General features: G+C 38.2%; 1 protein-coding gene across 1 annotated transcript in view; it reads left to right on the top strand.

The window, feature by feature from the left end:
* Nucleotides 1-14,077, top strand: part of LOC107098262 (zinc fingers and homeoboxes protein 2-like) — a 176,852-nt gene extending 162,775 nt beyond the window's left edge. The window contains exons 4-6 of the mRNA XM_015395831.1: nt 3,839-4,043; nt 4,128-7,113; nt 13,897-14,077. Of these exons, the coding sequence (XP_015251317.1) occupies nt 4,178-7,113; nt 13,897-14,077 (3,117 nt within the window). The 5' untranslated portion in view covers nt 3,839-4,043; nt 4,128-4,177. The remainder of the gene's footprint in view (nt 1-3,838; nt 4,044-4,127; nt 7,114-13,896) is intronic.
* The last annotated feature ends 5,762 nt before the right edge of the window (nt 14,078-19,839 follow it).

Below are 19,839 nucleotides of genomic sequence, written 5' to 3'. Positions count from 1 at the left end.
TATTGCAAAGATATTTTACAGTAAAATTTACATAATGTCTCTTTAAAGAAATGTTCTGTTCAAAATTTCATCTACTGTTGGCTCATAATTAGAAGAAGGTCATCATCCAGCTACCCAAATAAATCAAGGCAATAGACACTCAAAAGAAATATAGATAATATTCTTGCCTGGCCACACTGTCCTATCGGTTGTTGCACAAAACTCTTTAGAACATCGACCGCTTAGCACAGTGAAATCTCTTAATCTATGTGTATTTGCAATATTCAAAGTGTTTCCACTACTGGTTCTATTGAGGCAAAGTTGAACCACATAGATCAATGTGGCGTATGCTAGGTTAAAGGCCACCAGTTCTGCCGCTTTTTTCCAAAGCTGCCAGGACAGGATGCTTTAAAAGGATACAAATCCTAAAGTCCAAATATTTTAATGGTCGAAAATGTGTAAAATCTGATTCCAGGTCCAAAAAGAGAGAAATAAAATTAGGGCAAATTGAATAGAAAGACAGAAATAAAAACCTGGTATAGAATATCTGCCTTTGAGTTTCCTGTTTTTGAAATATCAACTGTCGGTCGGCCTCTCGGATCAAAGTAATGTGGAAAAGTTAGGAAGAACTCTATCTAATCCCTATCACACTAAAAGTATTTCTTTTCACCATGGAGTAAATGTAACACTTTGAGTCAAGTTTGTTCAGACCTCATGTAGTTTAGAAAGCACTCTGTTCTGTACGTTCCTTTTATCAGCTTATCTTTCTTAAGTCACTAGCACTTGTGCTCTAACTTTAGCTGTATAAGAAAATCTCATTAGTTGCAGCAGGAAATAAGCAGCAATGTAAATGCATGAGATTTATAATAACATAGGATTAGTTCAGTCTCATTGCACAGTGCACTGCTTTCTACTAGGCTCTGGATACTCAGCTATAAACTAAGTGATGAGAAGCTGATCAAGACTGCAAGAGCATGAAATATGTCCAGCATTTATTGACACGTGGGACAAATAACAGCTTGCCCAACACTAATTAGGGACTGAAATACCATTTTTTTTATTCCTGGCAAGAGGGTTTATGGTCTAATTTATCAGGCTACATTTCTAGAACTTCTTGCATCCTTTTTAACAATAATTTATATTCATTCTTTTTCCTCTTTGCTTTTTTTTTATTTCTACTTCATATATTTCAAGTTTTCCTCCTTTCTTTTTGAAAGTCTATTAACGTGCTTTGCCCCTTTCTTCTGTTTGTGTACTTTCGGTTCTAACTTATCTTTTCTCAGTTCTTATCTCCTTATTCTCTCTCTTCCTTTGTGCAGGCCATGGTCCAGTTCACTCCTCGCTCTTTTATTAACTCTTCTCCTTTCCTTTACCTTATCCCTGCCTTATTTTCACCTGTATCACTCCCCTTTAGTTTCATCCCTTATTTTCAGCTATTTTCCATTTATCCTCCTTTTTATCGCCACTTCGCTCCATATTTATACATACCTGCCGTCCCACTTCCCTCCTTTTTCCTTTCCCCATCTGTTTTTATCTCACTGTCTCTCTGCCATTGTGTGGATGATAGCTGTCAGGAGATCTCATCACAGAGTCTCTCTTATTACATGATTACAGGGTAATTATCCTGTGAAGTTGTCTTTGCCCGAATCTATGAAAGACGACTAATGTCTTTTTAATGGGGTTTGGAGTTTGGAGACTTTTTTTTTTTTTTTGCGTCTTTTGTAGTTTCCGTGGACTCTTCAAATTTATTACATTTACAAGCAATTGGCCTGGAACACTGTGTCCTGATTAAGTGGCAGCCATATTTCAGATAATATTTTAAGAATGGCGGCTCTCTCTGCATCTCTCTCTCTTCCACAGTCGTCAGTCGGATTCCTCTCGGTTTTAACTCCAGGCCTTCTGGCTTTGTCACAAGGTGTTTTTAATTTGCCAGCATCTGATTAAGGCTGACGTAAAGAAGCTCCTGTAATGCTTGGAGAACTACCAGTACAGAAACTTGGCCATGACTTGAAAGAAAAAAAATCCGGCTGAAGTCACCCGTTGATGCTGAAATGTTTTGACCCTTCGTCATCTTTCTGTTGGCTTTGTAAATGAATCAGATCAACTCCTGTGGATCAATAAACAGCTTATATGTTAATACAAATGTTTTTACCCCATTATATTTTACCAAGAAAGTTTTTATACACGCTTTGAAATCAGAACAACACCCATTTCTTAACTTGAGCCTTAAATAAGTCAATGCAGATGTTGACTTGCACTTACCAGAGGCTGTGTAATGGGAACTGGTTCCCAAACCTTTTCAGCTCATTTTTAGCGTTTTCAGAACAGAAGGAAGTTTGTCTCCCCTTAACTGAGGTTTACCAGAAAACTCTCAAATAAAGAATTATATTATCTCCTGACTTTTGAACTGAATGTTTAAATTAGTAGAAACCTTTTCTGCTACAGACTAACTGGTCCATTCCTGATTTGCTCACATATTTGGACAAACACGGGCTTCTTGTCATTGATGCTGCTGTGTATTGGATTAATTTATTGTATGTCTTGGTTTCGGAGTTTAGAGTCTAAGGGAAGAAAGGCTATTTGAGGTTAGTCTTCATTCTTCAGTGTCTTAGAAGTAGCAGGATATTTATACACAGCCATGAATATATTACGATTGTGGTAATACTGCTGCGTCTTGCAAAAGTATTCAGTAAGTATTCGTAATTGCAATGCATTTTCTCGTGGTTTTATTTGATGCACAGATCCAGACTAGTGCATATTTGTACAATAAGAATATTATGTTTTAAAAGTGCAGTTTACTGCAAAAAAGATCTAAAAACGGATTGACCATTTGCCATCGGAATTAGATAAAAATAAATGTCATAAAGTCTGTGTTCATGTTCAAATACACTCTGGTGTTATATTTTGAGAGTTTTGTATTGCGTCACATTTATTTCAAAATCGGGGCTAGCAAAATAAACATTCTCGTATGTATGTTAAAGTACTTCTGCGCAATGTTTATCTACCACTGCACAAGAAAATCACCCATGCGCTAGAAATTGATGCTTTGAGAGGAGAAAATCACTCCCCGTGCGTGCCAGCTCCTCCCAGGTGCGCTTGAGATCATGCCACACGATTTTCTATTCAGTGGCCGAACTTGAGGATGGCTGCGATCTCGAAAGTGTCTCTGCCCTCGGACTGATTACCTCCCCGCACAAAGGAAAATGTGTTTTGACAGATTGGGCAGAGACAAACCTCTTCTGTAAGTGTCCTTCTGATTAGGCCTTGCAGACACAATCCCTCGGGAATTAGTGTCTTCAAGCCTTTGACTGATGCTTACCACTTACTCCCATGTACCTCAGACATAGGAGAAGCCTTCGCCACTGTCCCTCCTCCAGCCGTCATCTTCAGTTATGGATGACGAGCAGTCAGTAAAAAGTTTCCTGACACTACTTCCCGTGGGATCGTGTCTGCAAGGCCCAATCAGGAGGAGGCTTACAGAAGGGGTTGTCTCCGCCCAAGAGACAAGTAGAGACGCTTTCGAAAGTGCAGCCGTCATCGAGCGTGGCCACTGGATAGAAAATCGTGAGATCCCGAGCATGATCACAAGTGCTTGTGGGAAGAGCTGGCGAGCGCGTAGAACGAGTTTCTCGGGGCGGCAGTTTCTCGCGCATGTGTGATTTTGTTGTGAGGTGGTAGATAAACCACACGCAAGAGTAGTTTAACATACATGATTGTATGTTTATTTTGCTCATGGGCATTTTGAAATAAATGTGACACCATAGTATTGTGTCCTAGTTCTAGATCTTTAGTTTTCACAATAAACAATTGACTGAGTTTATTAACATAACTTTCTGTCTTCTTGCTTGTCCCCATGCAGCTTGACCGCCGCTGCTGTCTGTGATGCCCTCCCATGACGCCCAGGCTGGGAGCTGACACTGCCGGTGAGCGGGAGACGCCACTGAACAGCCGGTCCTGGGCCCGCGCCATCAGCTGGGTTTTGCCCTCGCTCCTGCACGCTGGAGACTACTCCTCCACCCACCAACCAGTATCCACAATCTTCAGCTATATTCCGTCTCAGTAAGGTACGCTTAAAAACAAACGAACCCAAGAAGCGAATACTGTCGGTCACCAGCACCATCAGTCAAAATCCGAAGTCTCTTCAACAGAATCAGCAGCACCAGCACAGCGTTTACCACCAGCAACAGCAGCAGCCATCATGTCCGGTCGTAGAAAGTCCTCCACCCCTTGCATGGTCCGGGTAATGAGCGACCTGCCCGATGAGCAAGAAGATCCAGAGGATGTGATGGATGTGGAAAAAATGACTGACAACGTTGTGTTAGAGAATGAACTGTCAGAACCTTCGGAAGGCAACAGGAAGAAAGATTTGCTGCAGGAAAATGCAGAAAACACAGACAAGAGGACATTTCTAAAGCAGGTGGAAACACAAAACCTTGAGCCATTAGTACAAGAGGAGGAGTCTGATAAAGGAGATCAAAGTCATGTGATGGAAAATGTAGAGATCAGTGGATTGAAAGACAAAGAAACTGAATCTGAACAGGTGTCAGAGAAAAAGCAGCCTAGAGGCTACAAATGCAAATACTGTCCATTTCTGACGCAGAATCTGAGTGACTTTAAGGAGCATGTAGACTCCAGGCACCCTAACGTCATTCTGAATCCACTGTATCTCTGTGCCGTGTGCAACTTCAACACAAAGAAGTTTGATTCACTTACAGAGCATAATGAAAGCCAGCACCCAGGTGAGACAAGCTTCAAGTTTAAACGGATACAAAGGAACAATCAAACTATCTTAGAGCAGACAATCGAAGGCAAAGACAATTCAGCTGAATGCAAAATGACGAACGAACATGGGGAAGGCAACGGCAGCTCCTTGTTTTCACATTGCATATCTACCACAGTGAAAACGCCCAGTAACGTACAGTCACTCTTTGGAGGAGCAGAGCTTCAAAGCCAACTGGACGGCTTGATCCAGAAGGATCAGATCACAGCGTTGAACATCAACGGAACAGTTATCATACCTGAACCCGCCATGCTTCAAGGGCTCTCTCATGTCACCCCAATGCTTCAGCGCCCACCCAACTTTAACTCGGTACCAAAAATAGCAGTTCCCTTGAACACCACCAAATACAACCCTTCTTTAGACGACAATTTGACATTAATCTCTTCCTTTAACAAGTTTCCTTACCCAACTCATGCTGAGCTGTCGTGGCTCACGGCCGCCTCCAAGCATCCGGAGGAGCAGATCAAAGTCTGGTTCACCACCCAGAGGCTGAAGCAAGGGATCACCTGGTCTCCAGAAGAGGTGGAGGAAGCCAGAAAGAAAATGTTCAATGGTTCAATTCCTCCCTCCCATCACACATTTACCAGCCCTATGTCTCATCCCGCTGCCAAAGCCTCCAAGCAGCCTGTCGTCCACACAACCGTCGAGCACCCAGGTCAGGTGCGGACTATTGTTTCCAGTGAATTAAGCATCGTCTCCACCACAAGTTCTTCTTCAGGGGCAACAATAGGTTCCAGCCACAACCTTAAACGATCCCTTCCTACACACTTAGCTTCAGCACTTGGTCCTGAGGCGAAGCGACCCATCATGGCGGTCGCCCCCCATTCTGGTGACCCTAAAGACAAACTTCTTATGGCTCCTCCACCACCACCTCCACCCCAAAAAGACCGCCTACCAATGGCTCCACCACCAGTTCCTATGGAAATTAAAAGAACTGGAGCAGCTTCAATGGTCAGTGCAGAAATGAAAAGGCCATCTTTCCCAGTGCCTTCAATGCCGCCACCATCTTCCTCATCAGCACTACTATCTTCCTCTAAAGGGAAGATCCTCTCTGCAACTGGAAACTCCAAGACCAAGCCGGTTGTCTCTTTGCCCTCCATGGTGTTTCCGGAGTCCTTAACAAGGCCGATGATAGCTCCTCCTCCTATATATGCCCCACCATTCAAAAACTCTTTGCTCATCCCTCGTGGTAGAAATGTTAGTCCCAAAGAAAAACATGCTAATACTCACCCTTTGCCTGATTTGAACCTGCCAAACTCTCCTCCGCTGATAAACTCTCACATAAGACGGCCACCCATCATCCAGTCTGTCCGCAGTCCAGTTAAAGTCCCTTCACAAATTCAGGGGTTCTCTCTGGAGGGCAAAAAGCTAAAGGAGCACCAGAGTTTGGAAATAAATGCCGGCTACCCCAGAGGAAATAAGATTGTCAGTCCTCTGACTGAGGCTAATGGGACATCTCGTTCAGATGGTAAATTGTTCCAGGACCAGACGTTCCCTGCTCATAATAACGGAATCATACATTTGGATGGTGGCGATGCACCAGCACTACAAAAAACAGATTTTCATCAAAAGTCTTCAGTGATGACCCAGTTCCCTTTGCTGGAGAGGATGAAAGGAAAAACAGCAAAACAACTGAAAGTCTTGGAGGAGAATTTCTTGCGGAACAGCTTCCCCACACACAGCGACGTGGACAATCTTGCATCCACGACCCGCCTGTCTCATCAGGAAATTGACAGCTGGTTTGTGGAGCGCCGTGCACTACGCGACAACCTGGAACAAGCTCTCCTGAACTCCATGGGCACCAAGAAGTTGGGCATTCCTGGTATAGGAGAGAAACAGCTACATCCACAGCAGCAACAGCATCAAACCCTACAGCTGAATGGGGTCCACAAAACAAACACTAATGTGGTCAACCTTAAGAGTCCTCCTTTTCCCTCGCATGCCCTCTCCATTCCCTCCTCCATCCCTAACTTAAATACCTGCTCAGTGCCTCCAGACAGCCGATCACTGGCGCTCCTCAAGGACGATTTTGCGCAAACACGGTGGCCTTCCCCTGAGGAGCTGCACCAGCTGGAGGGTCGGAAAGGACTCGCTCGCTGGTTCACCGACACCCGGCTACAGAGTATGGAGTTGACAGAACTGTTTCACAACAATGGAATAAACGGAGGGCATGGGCAGCCTGCGTGTTCCCCGGAGAGAACAGCATCCAGCATCATCCAACGTTGTCAGGAAGGAGCTGTGACGAACAACAACAACAAAGTGCTCGAGTTGGAGCTGGGTTGGCTGTTGGACCAGCGATCCAATAGTCTGAACAATCAACAGCATGCTGAGCTCCACGACCAGCTGGCTGGCAGGTAACTTGGTTTTCTTTCATTTCTATTTTGGTTTTAGCAAATTAGTAGTTTTTGAGAATAAAAAATAAAAAAAATATATATATACATATATATATATATACATATATGAGTGTTTTTTTATATTTTTATTAAAACAACATAGACAAAAAAAAAAACACAAAAAAGTAGCCCAGTAAATTCCCACATACAGTAAGCACAGCATAACAATATTAATGTCAAAGTAAGTCCCTGTGGTAGCTTTAGTAACTAGGTTTTTTATATATCAGTAGTTTAACAAATATGGCTTTTGATGTGTTTGCTTAAATAGCTTTATTTTTTTAAACTGATTCATTTCAGATACAGTAATTTATGTTTAAGCAATAGAGCTGACTGACGTTAATGTTTTTTTTTATTACCAGGATGGTACATTAGTCCATTTTATTCTAATTTTATTTATCTGTGTTTAAAAAAAAAAACACAAGTCAGGGTTTAAAGGTCAAGCATTGTAAAATGTTTTATAAGTAAACAAAAAAAAAAAAGATGAAAAAAAAAAATAACACTCCAAATAAGGCAGAACTTTTTAATAAGTTAAAGTAGAATTTCAAGTTTATAATTGTTTAATTAACAGCTTTTTTTTATTCCAGAGTAAAGAAATGAAATGAGCAACTATTTCTAAGCTGTGTGACTGGTTAGTCAGTAGGTGCTAACAATTTACAATTGCTTCTTAGCTTAGAATTATCACTATCCAACAAGGGCTATTAAGGTTTGTTTTTTTATTAAAATTTACCGAATATGTAAAATATTTTAAGATTTGTTTGATGCTGCTACTGTTTATGAAATGTTATTGTTGTTATAACCAACTGCAAAGCTTACAAATGCAATTAAGGCTAATCAAGTGTGGACTGTAATACTTTTTACTCTGAAAAGTGCTTGGGTAAAACACAGTAGGCAATTTGAGAAACTATTAATCTTTCTAAAATCAGCGAAAAAACATAATAAAATAAAAAAAAATTAAAAATAGAAGAAAAAAGGTAGCAATGATTACGTCCAGTATAAAACTGTTTTATAATACATTTCCAAGTTGCAGAAGAGTTCAGAGTGGACACTTTAGGTGCAGTGAAGGTCTGCTACTTTGACCTTTTATTCTGTCAAAGGTGGATATTTGCACATGAAAGACAAAAGATTGCTAAGTAAATATCTAGTCGGTGGCAACAGCGGATGATTAAAAGCTTTATTAAATCAACACACCTTGAGTTTGCCTTTAAAAACCTTGAACGCTTCCAGCTGCCCTCAGGTCCTGGGGAAGGCCATTGCACAGTGGAAGCCAGCAGTAATTAAAAGATGCTTCTCCATTGCTTTCAGGATTAATGAAATACCTGCATCTGCAGACCTTGGGGACCTGAATGGAAGCGTAAAGCAAATAAGACAATTATTCGGGACTAATCCCATTTGAAGTTTAAAAATCAACGCTGAAAGACACAGAAATATGACACTGCAGGGGCCCCTAATATTAACAGGATGTGGGATCTCTTTCTGCTTTTCAGTGAGTAGTGTGGAGCTTTGGTTTGGACTCATTCTCTGATGGGATGTTTTTGATTTCGTTTTTTGGAAGGCAAGAAATAAAAGAGTAACAAGAATTGTTTTTGCAAATTCTATCAGCAAGGATAAAGATGTTCACATTGATTGAGAAGAAACGGATTGTTGTTCATAATGAGCGGTTAAAAAAAACTTCTTAGCTCTTGACAGAGAGCCACTAATTTGGTGTTAATTATCTGCACAGTGCGTCTGACGACCTGTGACTAAAACCTCTGTTTTGTCCTGTAATTTGTAGAAAATCCATATGTTTTTTGTGATTATTACATAAAAAAACAGCTTGCAGGGTAACTCACTGTTGGCTCAGATTGTAAAACTGATCATAAAATGTAAGTCTATTTAAATTTAATTCCCAAGGTGGTTGAATTTCATCATTTAATTTCCTCTGAGTTTTAGTTGAACTTATTCTCAGCTTTTTTGCAGTCAGTCTTCACTTAAATATTCTCCTATTAGCTTCAGCAAAAAGAAGAAAAAAATTGCCTACAGGCACTTTTTTCAGGGGACCCGTGCAAGCGAAATGAATTCAGTTTCTCCCTCTCTATGGGTTCCAGCTTTTTTTTGTTTTTAATTTCTAGTTACCATATTAACATTTTTTTCAAGGTATTAAACGAATATACGGGACATCATTTAGTCTTCCTTCCTATCAAGCAGCTTGGGACGTGTTTGGCCAGATAACACGTCCATGAGGTTGGAAACCAATATCTGCACAATAATTTGGCAAGCATTTTTATTCTTCCCAGGAGTGAGATCTAGATTCAGGCACAGCACTGTTAAAAAAAAAAGAAAGAAGAAGCAGCCAGGTGAACCTGCACTCGCAGCATTTAAAACATCTTCTTCCTGCTGATGATTCTGTAAAATCTATAACCAATAAATGCATAAAGCACATAAAGATGCAGACACGTTGCTGAAGTCGACTCACACCAGATTTAAGCCTTAACCTATTTTCTGTTTTGTCTCCTAACGTAAAATAAAATGAAAATTTATTATATTACAGTTTTTTTTACCACAACATAAGATTTTCACATAATTCTGGCAGCTAACTATTTTGATTTTCAAATTACCCAAAGAGTGTGGCATTATTTTTCAATAATTAGTTTCTTCTGGCTAATTAAAACATTTTCCACTTATGACCCACTCTTATTAAATATAATAGTGGGCAATCACCTAATTACCTTTAATATCACAAAAAGTGATTAAAAGCTACCCTCTAAATAAAAAAAAAAGTCCCTAAAGCAGCTTTTTATTCGGTTTCCTGTGTGCGCTGAATATTTGTGTGTTTGAGAAGCGGGTTAGAAGGAACATTCAGAACTGAGACAAACAAAATACTTTTAATGCTCAAAATAACCTTTTTTTTTATTTTCCTTAAATCCTGAAAATAAAAAAATAACTGTTTACAATACTACTAAGATCTGACATGCAGGGTAGAAAAATATAATAAGAATAGTAAAAAAAAAAAAGGAAATAAAAAGATAAATATATTTAAATCTAAGGAATGTTAGATTTGTTTCTTCTCATTTACCTTGAGATGAAAGCTTCTTTTTTTAATGGAAACCTAGTTTAAGGTTTTCCACATTAAAAAAGTTACAAACTCGAAATAAGAGATTAACGTCTAAATAAATTAATGAAAGAAAATCAAAGTCAACACAATACCGGTAAAAGGTGAAAACGTTTCTTTAAAAGCTTTAAACTCTTCCAGGAAAGCTAAATCTTTGGGCTCCTCTAAAAACTTGGGTTCAAAACAGGAGAAAACAATTCCAGCAAGTTTAGGAGGAAATCCTTGTTACTTAAAAAAGGAGGAAACTCAAGGACTTTGAGTCATAGAAATAGAAAATACTGAAAAACGAAAGGAGTTTAAAAACTGTTTGTTTGTACATAAAAAAGTAAAAACTGTTATTTCCTGTTAATTAACAAATGTGAATCAATCAGATTATAGATTAGATGGTGATTCTGTTGTGTTTTCTACTAATTGGTAAAAAAATATATATAAGTTGAAATAACCTGCAGATGAAGGATCATGCCATGAACATATTGTCAATATAGGAAAGTTCAAATTTTTATTTATTTATTCCTGTTATCCCTAGTTTTAGGAATACGCCACATCCCACCCATCATCCCAAATGTTGTGTTAAAACTCAAAGCCCCATACATCTTATCATAGATTTCCATAATTATAATTGTGCAGCTAAAACTGAACTAGGTCCTAAACTTGAGCCTTTAAGGGAAAAAAAATGCGAAAAACTTTACATTTTTCACCTGCAAAAACATTAAATGTTCTGTTTCTAAAACCTAGAATTAATAAAATAAGTTTTATGATCAGAAAGAAAACATCAATGTGACTATTTGATTATTTTACTTAAAATTAGATGATAAAATGATGATTTAATCTTCAAATATTTTTAGATAAAGTTAAGTTTTGCAGATGCTTTTCATTTATAAAGTGTCCTACGTTAGAGACAGCCTTACACTAAGGTATATATATATATATATATATATATATATATATATATATATATATATATTGATATAAAGCGATTTAAAAAGCAATACCTTAGTAGTATATTACGGTACCTCTAAGAAGTGTTATTTGATGCCATGCTAGTTGAATAACGGTTTCCTTTATACCCATTTGAGCCCTCCTATTAAAATGCATCTTATCTTATTCAGGTATAAATATAAAAAGGTTTTAATGATGGCTACTTTCTCCTGACATTGAAATCCCTCATGAGTGATTAATACTGAGATACCTGCTCTAAATGCAGAAAATCAAACCAGCAGGTTTATTGTTTCTCTGTTGTTTTAGTAAAAAACAACTTGGACAGCTGATTGATACAAAAATGCGGCAGCATTAGGATGACTCTTTGGTCATCTGTTTAATGGATAGCATCACTGCAAACAAAGGCGAAGAGCAAAGAGATTGTGACAATCATATATGACTTCCCCTCTTCCGCTCACCATGCTGGTTCTTTATAAGTTTTAGATCTGAGGAGCAGGAAGTACATAGAAGCTGGAGGATTTTGTCTCTTGGGAGCCATTTTATGTTTTCTAGAAGCTTTGACTAGATGTTTATTTAAATATTGGGGTATTTCACAGCATCCAGGTAGCCTTTCAAGTTTCCCAGGATATTTGGAAGATATGCAACCTTACATCATCACAGATCTTCCACTATACTTACACTTAACAGTGGGCCTTTTCACTTATATCGTATCTTTAAACCACCTAACGACGGTTTGTTGTGACGCTCAGTTTTAGTCACCTCACTTTAAAGCAAATAATCCCAGAAGAGTTAAAAAAAACTTCAAACATTTGTGGTATTTGATGGTAGAGTGGAAAATGGCTTTTCCTTTGCTGCACATACAGTAGACGATGATTATTGTTGTTATACTGAGGCGATGCAGAAATATTTCATTGAATTTCATCAAGGAAAGATGCATTTTGCCAGGTTATTGCAAGAAATGCTAATCTCAAGCTTAGTCCATGTGTAGGCTGATGCTAACTACACAAAGGTTTGTAGAAAATGTGAAATAGAGCAGAATCCAAAATGACCGCAGTAATTGTTGAATCATACCTTCCTAAAACAAGTCAAACCACCATAATAAGGCTTCACTCACACATACTCATCATTAATGGTCAATCGTAATTTTATTGTCCCCAATGGGAACATTAATTAGCAGAGAACAAACAATCCATGCATTGGTCTCCAAAGAAAATAACAGATCAACCTTGGTGGCATCAGTCAGCATTAGCAAAGGCTGCAGCACTCATGGTTTCATGTTATTAAGCAGGACAATTGCAGCAGGTATGAAATAGACCATCTGTCTCTTGGTCGCACCATCATATCAGTTCATTTGGATGATTGAATCACTTCCCTTTCTGCAAATGTGTGAAGTTGGGGGTTTGATAAGCTTGACTGGTCTGCAAAGAGTCCAACTAAAACCTTGTAGATCAACTTTGGGAGCAATTAGTGCAGAAAAACGGAAATTCTGAATTTCTCATTTAACTGAACACAACCTAAAGAGTATGGATTTTTATTTAAGAGAGCACGATCGTGAACGAAATGAACCCTTTAGATGAATATTGGGATATCTTCAAGGTTGACGTACAAGTAGAGAGACAGTAGGAGCTAATTTCCCAACCTTTTTTGACTTGTTTACCCCTTTGTGCATTTTGTCTTATCATGAGTTCCCCTCTCAGTCAAACGTATCGATGATTGTCCAAAAGTGGAACGTATAATAACTGATTATAACATAAAGAGTATTTTATACACCAGATTTTCCCCATTCTGGGAGAATAAATTGATTTTCTAACCTATTTTATTCTATTTCAGTATTGGTAGCCCTTCCTATGACTCAGTACCCATGACAGTATTGTGACTGAAAGGCTGAAGGCAAAGCTTATGAACGCCTGCCTTCTTACAACTAAATTAAGCTACACTTCCCTTAACAATAACCAATTCAGAAATTATACAAGAAAATATATTTCGCTTACAGTGATCACTTTAAAGTGTAAAGTCATGCACGGCTTTTTTGAAACTAAGAAAGGATGTACATGACTTTAAAAAATTAAAATCAGGCCCTTAATGTTAAAACCTTCTGATTTTGGACCACGGAGTAAAAGATTAATGCTTTTTGCAAAACTTTTTAAAGGATGTAGTGTGTTTAAATTAGAACAAAATACTCCATTATTGTCTCAAAGAGACGAAATTAAGGTGTTTACATCAGAAGGAAAAATGACCGTACCATTATCACAAATTGGATAGTTGGATCAAATGAAATGTGTAACTCAGAAGGATGAACTATGTAATAACTTTGCATTAAAAAAACAGCAACAGACTGTTTACAAGAAAATGGAAAACTGTAATTAACAGCAGAGAAGTAAACAACTTAATGAGTCGACATTAGTTTACTTTTGAAAGAAGATGTTTGTCTTTATCCACATGAATACTTTTACCACTAAACATCTCATATTTTTATGGTTTTTATAAGTATGATCTATCATAGATGCCTTCATTGCAGAGAATTATTAAAGCAGAACGCTGTCCTGTGCATCGCTGTCTGAACCAGTGAAACCCAGAGGACACAGAAACACATTAACATTCATATGAGGCTCATCATTGATGACCAGCAGGGTCTCAGTAGCAGCGTTTAGAAACAATAATGGATCTTAATGATGTATGCCGCTGCCGTAACTGTGGTGTTAAAATTTGTCCAACAGACTGAGGCAGCAGAGTATGGTCGAAATGAAGAACGGCTCCCAGAACGGGGGAGTCATGGGAGGAGCGCGGGAGATGTTCGGGAGCTGGCTGGAGGACGGGCCTCTGAGGATGGGACGGGAGCTGCTGCTGGACAGAGAGAGGAAGATGGCGGAGGAGACGTCCGGGCGGCTCACAGGTTAAAGGTGAGAGGTCGGTCCTTTGCGACATGTCCGCTGTAAAGTTAGGTTACATCACAAATGGAGATGTTGGTGAGTCTGAATCGTTTGAGAGTTTCTAAATCAGAGGTGATTCATTTATAAATCATCTATTCATGTGAAAGGCAGAAATGTTTAATTAAACCTGCAGCTGCATTTAAATTCCTCACAAAATCTGTTAATTAATCCTTTTTTAGATGATAAATTTATCATGTTATAAATGTCAGAAATGTGTGGTAACCTTCTTTTGAAACGTTGGAAAATGAACCATGGTTTTCCAGGGGCATTGCTGATGTTTAGTCATTAACATGATAATGAATTTAAAGCTTTTTCTGGCGGAGTTTCATTTACAAAAACAATTTTATAGAAATCCTTTTCCTTTTATTTATAACCAGGAAACTCTTTTAAGATTATCTCTCAAAAAAGTTTCCCAACTAAACATTTTAAACATGTTAGTCGTCCCCCATGTTGCTGTTGGTTGGAGGACTTTACTGTCGCCGCGGTCTCACCCGTTTGGTTTCTTAATGCTTTGTGTGTAAAACACACAAATTTAAATCTTAGCCACTTGTTGCAACATGAACCTTTTGTTAGTGCTTCTCCTAAGAGTTCACAGTATGAAAATCTGCATTTTCTATTTATAGAGTGAGTAAAAAAGTATTCACACTTATTTGGTTAATTATTATTTATATTCAGTTTTTTTTTTACTTTATAATGGTAAATATATAAAAAGAGATAAGAGTATAAACTAATTTCTGAAATGTTTATACAGATGATGAAACATAGAAACACAATCAGGTGAATATTCCTATAGCCTGAAGAATTGTCCATCACTTTGATATAAATAAAACCACAATAGCTGCATACAGTATGTAATACAGGTTTCAACGTTTAGTTGAGGTATTTTTCATTTCAAAAAGTTTATTTCAAACCTGCACACATTTTACAATACATATAATGACAAACAATACATATGCATGGCTTGAAAAGGGGATGGATGTCCAATCCCCTCCCGCTCATCCCAGGGACACTCCCAAGACCTGCAAACGTATGTGCGAATACTTAGTTAGACTTGGACATCTTTTATTGTCATACTGTGTTAGGTATACACAGGGTGTATACAGCACAAAATTGCATTAAGTCCAGCTTTTAGAAAAAATATTTCCATTTCTTAAATTGCAGCAGGGATCAAATGTAAACAGTGTGTGAGAAAAAAAAAACATGGTGCAAAAAATGATAGATGGGATAAAGGTAATAGAGTAAATTCATGCAGGATACAGAAATAAAATAATTTTTTTCTCTTCCTTAAAAAAGCACTTTATTTGAAAAGCATGTTAAAACTGTATCGTTAATCAAAGAATTTATAAAGTAATATCTGATGATTATTTGTGTTAGAGTAGCTACTAAAAAAGCAGATGAGCAGTTTTACAGATGCTTTAAAGTAGGTTTTTCCAGGCAGAACCAATACTGGTGCCATTTTGGCTCTTAATGGGCCACTTAACCTTTCTCACATACCAGAAATGATAATTAGTCAGATGTCGCTGATTTCTCACTACGGTTCTTCATTCGATTGCAGTGAAACTGTTTTTGGATCATTTTAGGATTTACTCCCAGCCTGTGAAGATTTTAACATTCAAATAAAACCATATAATGGAAATAAAGTTTAACTTTAAAGTCATAGGGAAGTTATATTTAAATTTCAAATCATTCTGACTTAAACATGTATATAAATGCATTCTTTATCAGACCATATTGTCCTAAAAGTTAGAAAATGTCTATTATTTTTAAAAATTCTGTCTTAAAATCAGTGTTTTTTTTTTCCGTTATTTTATGCAGGCCAGTTAGTTATACATCAGCCTGAACACCTAAATTCAGCCAATCATGTATCAAAAGTCATCTGTCAATCAAATTTTCTCAGTCATAGCATCTTGATTCATATGTCGCAGCTAATATACGCAACGGTTGAAATAAGTTGATTAAGTTATTAAGTTAAATAAGGTTGAAAATCAAGCATCTTAACACCACATCCAGTCGAGAGAATAAAAAGTAACGCCTTTATATGTGTTAGAAAGCAGCATTAAAGATTTGGAATAAAAAAAATCATAAAACATATTTAATAAGCTGCCTCTCTTCCCTCTAAAACCCATTTATCTTTATGTAAACAACCAGGAGGTGTATGATGGATTTCAAATTAAACGGCGGTAATAGGACTACAGCTAAGACACGCTTTATGATTTGTCTTTTCTTTTGTTACTCTGGCTCCTAACGTGCAACAGAGAAAACATCTGTAAAAAGGCGAGTCTGTCTTTTCAAGTGACAGCTCACTCGCAAGATTTGCTAAAAGTGGGGACGCTAGCATGAGCAGAAAAAAGGCTTTTACTTGATCCCCCCTCCCTGATCCTATTGGCATGTTGGATGAGGACGAAGCCAGTCTGTTCTACAAGCACTGGTGGAAATCATTCGGTATACAAGAAAAAACAGCAGATTTTTCCCTTGTTTTATTGACTGGTTCTGGTTCTAGTTTTAGCCAGTGGTAAACTGGTTTATTCCATTTAACCTTTAATCCACTGGTGTATCTCTAGATCCACGCTGTCTTCTCTAACACTAATACAAATACTAAAGTTCTTTTGATGCAAAATGTTTTCTAAATGTGTCGATTATCAGTTATTATCTGATACGACAACCTTCATGCAGTCGGTACAATTTTTTACTTCTTTAACATCTAAAAAAGTTAGTAACCCTGAGAGACATCTAAGAATAAATATTTGACACATTCGACTATTTAAGGCAATAGCAGCTTAACCACATCTACTAACTGCTTCTCTAAGCTAAACTGCTTAGCGTTACAACCAGACCGAATATTATCGATTATTTTTGAGAGTTTCATCATTTCTGCTCGGATTAAACCCAATTTAATGTGTTTTTTTTTATTTTTTTTTTATTTGTCCTAAAAATGTCGGACCATTAAACGTTAATGGCCCTTCTGAATTGAGCAGCTTTTTTTTGCAGTTTATTGATGAGCTAATAGATCTCAGAGATCTTCTTTTTTTAGTTTTAACAAGGTGTCTGCTGTGGGTTCACAATTAACAGAGAAAAGTCACTTTTTTTTTTTGCTTTTTTTCATCTTTTTTTTATTGAAATCCGAAATAGATGCAGACTGTTCCTTACACCCAAATCTGCAGATTGTCTTCTTCTAAAACTGATTTGTCTCAGCATGCTCCTCACTGGTCTCCAGTGTCCAGCCCCCCCCCCGCCCTCCCATGTTCTGTCAGTGTTGGAGCCAATACCTCAATCCCAGTCAACAAACAAACAAATCCGGGAAGTCTTTGTGTGTGTGTGTCGCTGTATGGGTTTTGGCTGAACACTTACTTGGTTATAAATGTGCAGTGTGTGTGTGTGTGTGGGGAGGTGGGGGGTTCTAGATTTTTTTTGGAGTCCTGAAATAGCAGCAGACCCCCCAGTGTGGCAAAGTTTGATAGATGAAAGGCTGTGCCTAGGGCAAAGAGTGTTGACAGAGTCTGCTGCTTGTTCCCTCCACTGTCTGTTCTGACAGAAGATTGAATGTCTTAATGTGCCTGCTTGGCTTTTGCTCATCAAAATAGAATCCATTCAAATCACTTCTTCAAGACAAATGTCTGTTTAAAAAAAAAAAAAAAAGGTTGAGACACAACTTCTTTGTCACTTTTGAGAGATTGCCTCTACTTTAGGATAGCATCAAAATCGGCACATGACAGCTAAAATCAATAATCAATATGCAGCGTTTTTAAATAGCCCACAGTGAGTGTTTGCAAATGACATGTTTGCCATCAGTGCTGTTTAAAAAAAGAGACGCGCACCTTTGTTTTTACTCTCACATTTTAGTTCAGAAGTGTTTTATTTGTCCCACAGGGGACGACGTCAGGAAACAACATGCAGCTTTCTGCTCTCCTGAAATAAACGTAAACGTGCTTTTTTCCTCTTCAAGAAAGAAAACTCTTGACACGCAAACATTGGCTTGAATGTTGATGTCAAAAAGTCATTAAGTTAAAAAAAAAAAAAACACTTAAATACAGAGTTTGTTTCATATTAGGAGCTTTAGAAACATTTATGTTTCTAAAGCTGTATTCTGCCCAATGCTGCGTTTGGAGTCATCTTTTGTAAGGTACTGAAAAGTGCTCCGCTTTCTACAAAAAGAGGAACTCAGTTAAACAAAGATCAGGTCACAAGAGTCAAGACAGCAATATGAAGTGGAGATTCCAGTTTCTTTCATTCTCTGTAGGATTTTCTGATTATAAAATAGAAAAAAAGAGATTAGGAGGAAGGTAGAAAGGAGCGCATTTTACATCTTCGGGGTTAACCTGCTTACAAAGCACCTCGAGAGCCACAGAAGGTGTTTTTATTTGTTGCTATGCTTGCTCATTACATGCTCCTAAACAACGGCCCAGATTTATTTACTGTTGCTCCCGAGTCTGGTGCAGCCGCTCTCGTAAACTCCTCCGCTCTCCTGCTCACCACTCCAACCCACACAGCAGTGAAACACAGCAGCGGCGTCGCAGAGATCTTCCTCTTCTTTCACAGAGCTTTGGTTTTTCACTGTCCGACGTGCTTAAGCCTCAATCAAACTGTCATTTTCCCAGTTCATCTCAGCAGCGGCAGTACAGCGCATAACAACAACAACATGATAATAAGTTTGTGTTATGGAGGAGCCGGGGGAGGTGTGGTGATGGTTGTGACTTAGTTTGTGAGTAGGATGATAAATGAACATGAGCTGCTATCTAAACAGTTTGTTACGGCTGCGGCTCTGCTCAGGTGCCAGGTATTATTGGAGGCGGAAATCTGCCATGCAGATTGGTTTGGCTGAAAGAAAAATGACCAGGGAGGTTTTCAGAGCGCTGAACCCCGCTGACTTAAAATAAGCTTCGTAGACATCAACAACTTTCTCTACTTTTTCAAATTTCAGAGTGTAGAATCTGATAAATCCTTCAACATTTTAAATAAACATAACTGACAATTAAAAATAAAGAAATTTGCCACATTAAGAAAAAAATTCTGATAATTTAACATCCATCCATTTTCCACAGCTTATCCCAATTGGGGTCATGAGGTGCTGCTGGTTCCTATCTCCAGCTGTGTACGGGTGAGAGGTGGGGTCCACCATGGACAGGTCGTCAGTCCATCGCAGGGAAACACAGAGACAAACAGAACAAACAACCATTCACTCACACCTAAGGAGAATTTAGAGAAGCCAATTAACCTGACAGTCATGTTTTTGGACTGTGGGAGGAAGCCGGAGTACCCTGAGAGAACCCACACATGCAAACGGAGAACGTGCAAACTCCATGCAGAAAGACCCCAGGCCAGGAATCGAACCCAGAACCTCCTGCTGCAAGGCAGCAGTGCTACCCACTGCATCACTGAGCAGCTCTGATAATTTAACATTTTGTAGCTTTTTTTTTTCGAAACAATGAAATTATTTTTTTGTTATTCTAACATGTTTCTGTCATGTAATTTCTTCAAAATCCGAAGACGTCAAGATTGAGAATTTAAATATTTACTTAATTTTTAACTTATAATAATAATTAAAGAAATGTAGCAAGATGCTAGCACTTCAGAGCGTTTAGAGTGAAGCTAATAAAGCTTATTAGCGTCTGTCCTACTGCTGTCATTAAAGCGGACGACAGGAAACAGGAGTACGGACCTTCATAAATTTAAAGTTCCACGGTGCAAGAGAAAAAATCTAAGTCAATTTTTCTTAAATTAAATGCATTTTTT

The sequence above is a fragment of the Cyprinodon variegatus genome, unplaced genomic scaffold (assembly GCF_000732505.1).
Source record: "Cyprinodon variegatus isolate N-32 unplaced genomic scaffold, C_variegatus-1.0 Scaffold763, whole genome shotgun sequence".
Taxonomy (NCBI): Eukaryota; Metazoa; Chordata; class Actinopteri; order Cyprinodontiformes; family Cyprinodontidae; genus Cyprinodon; species Cyprinodon variegatus.
Note: the sequence above shows the minus strand (reverse complement) of the source record. Positions and strands in the feature narration are given on the sequence as shown.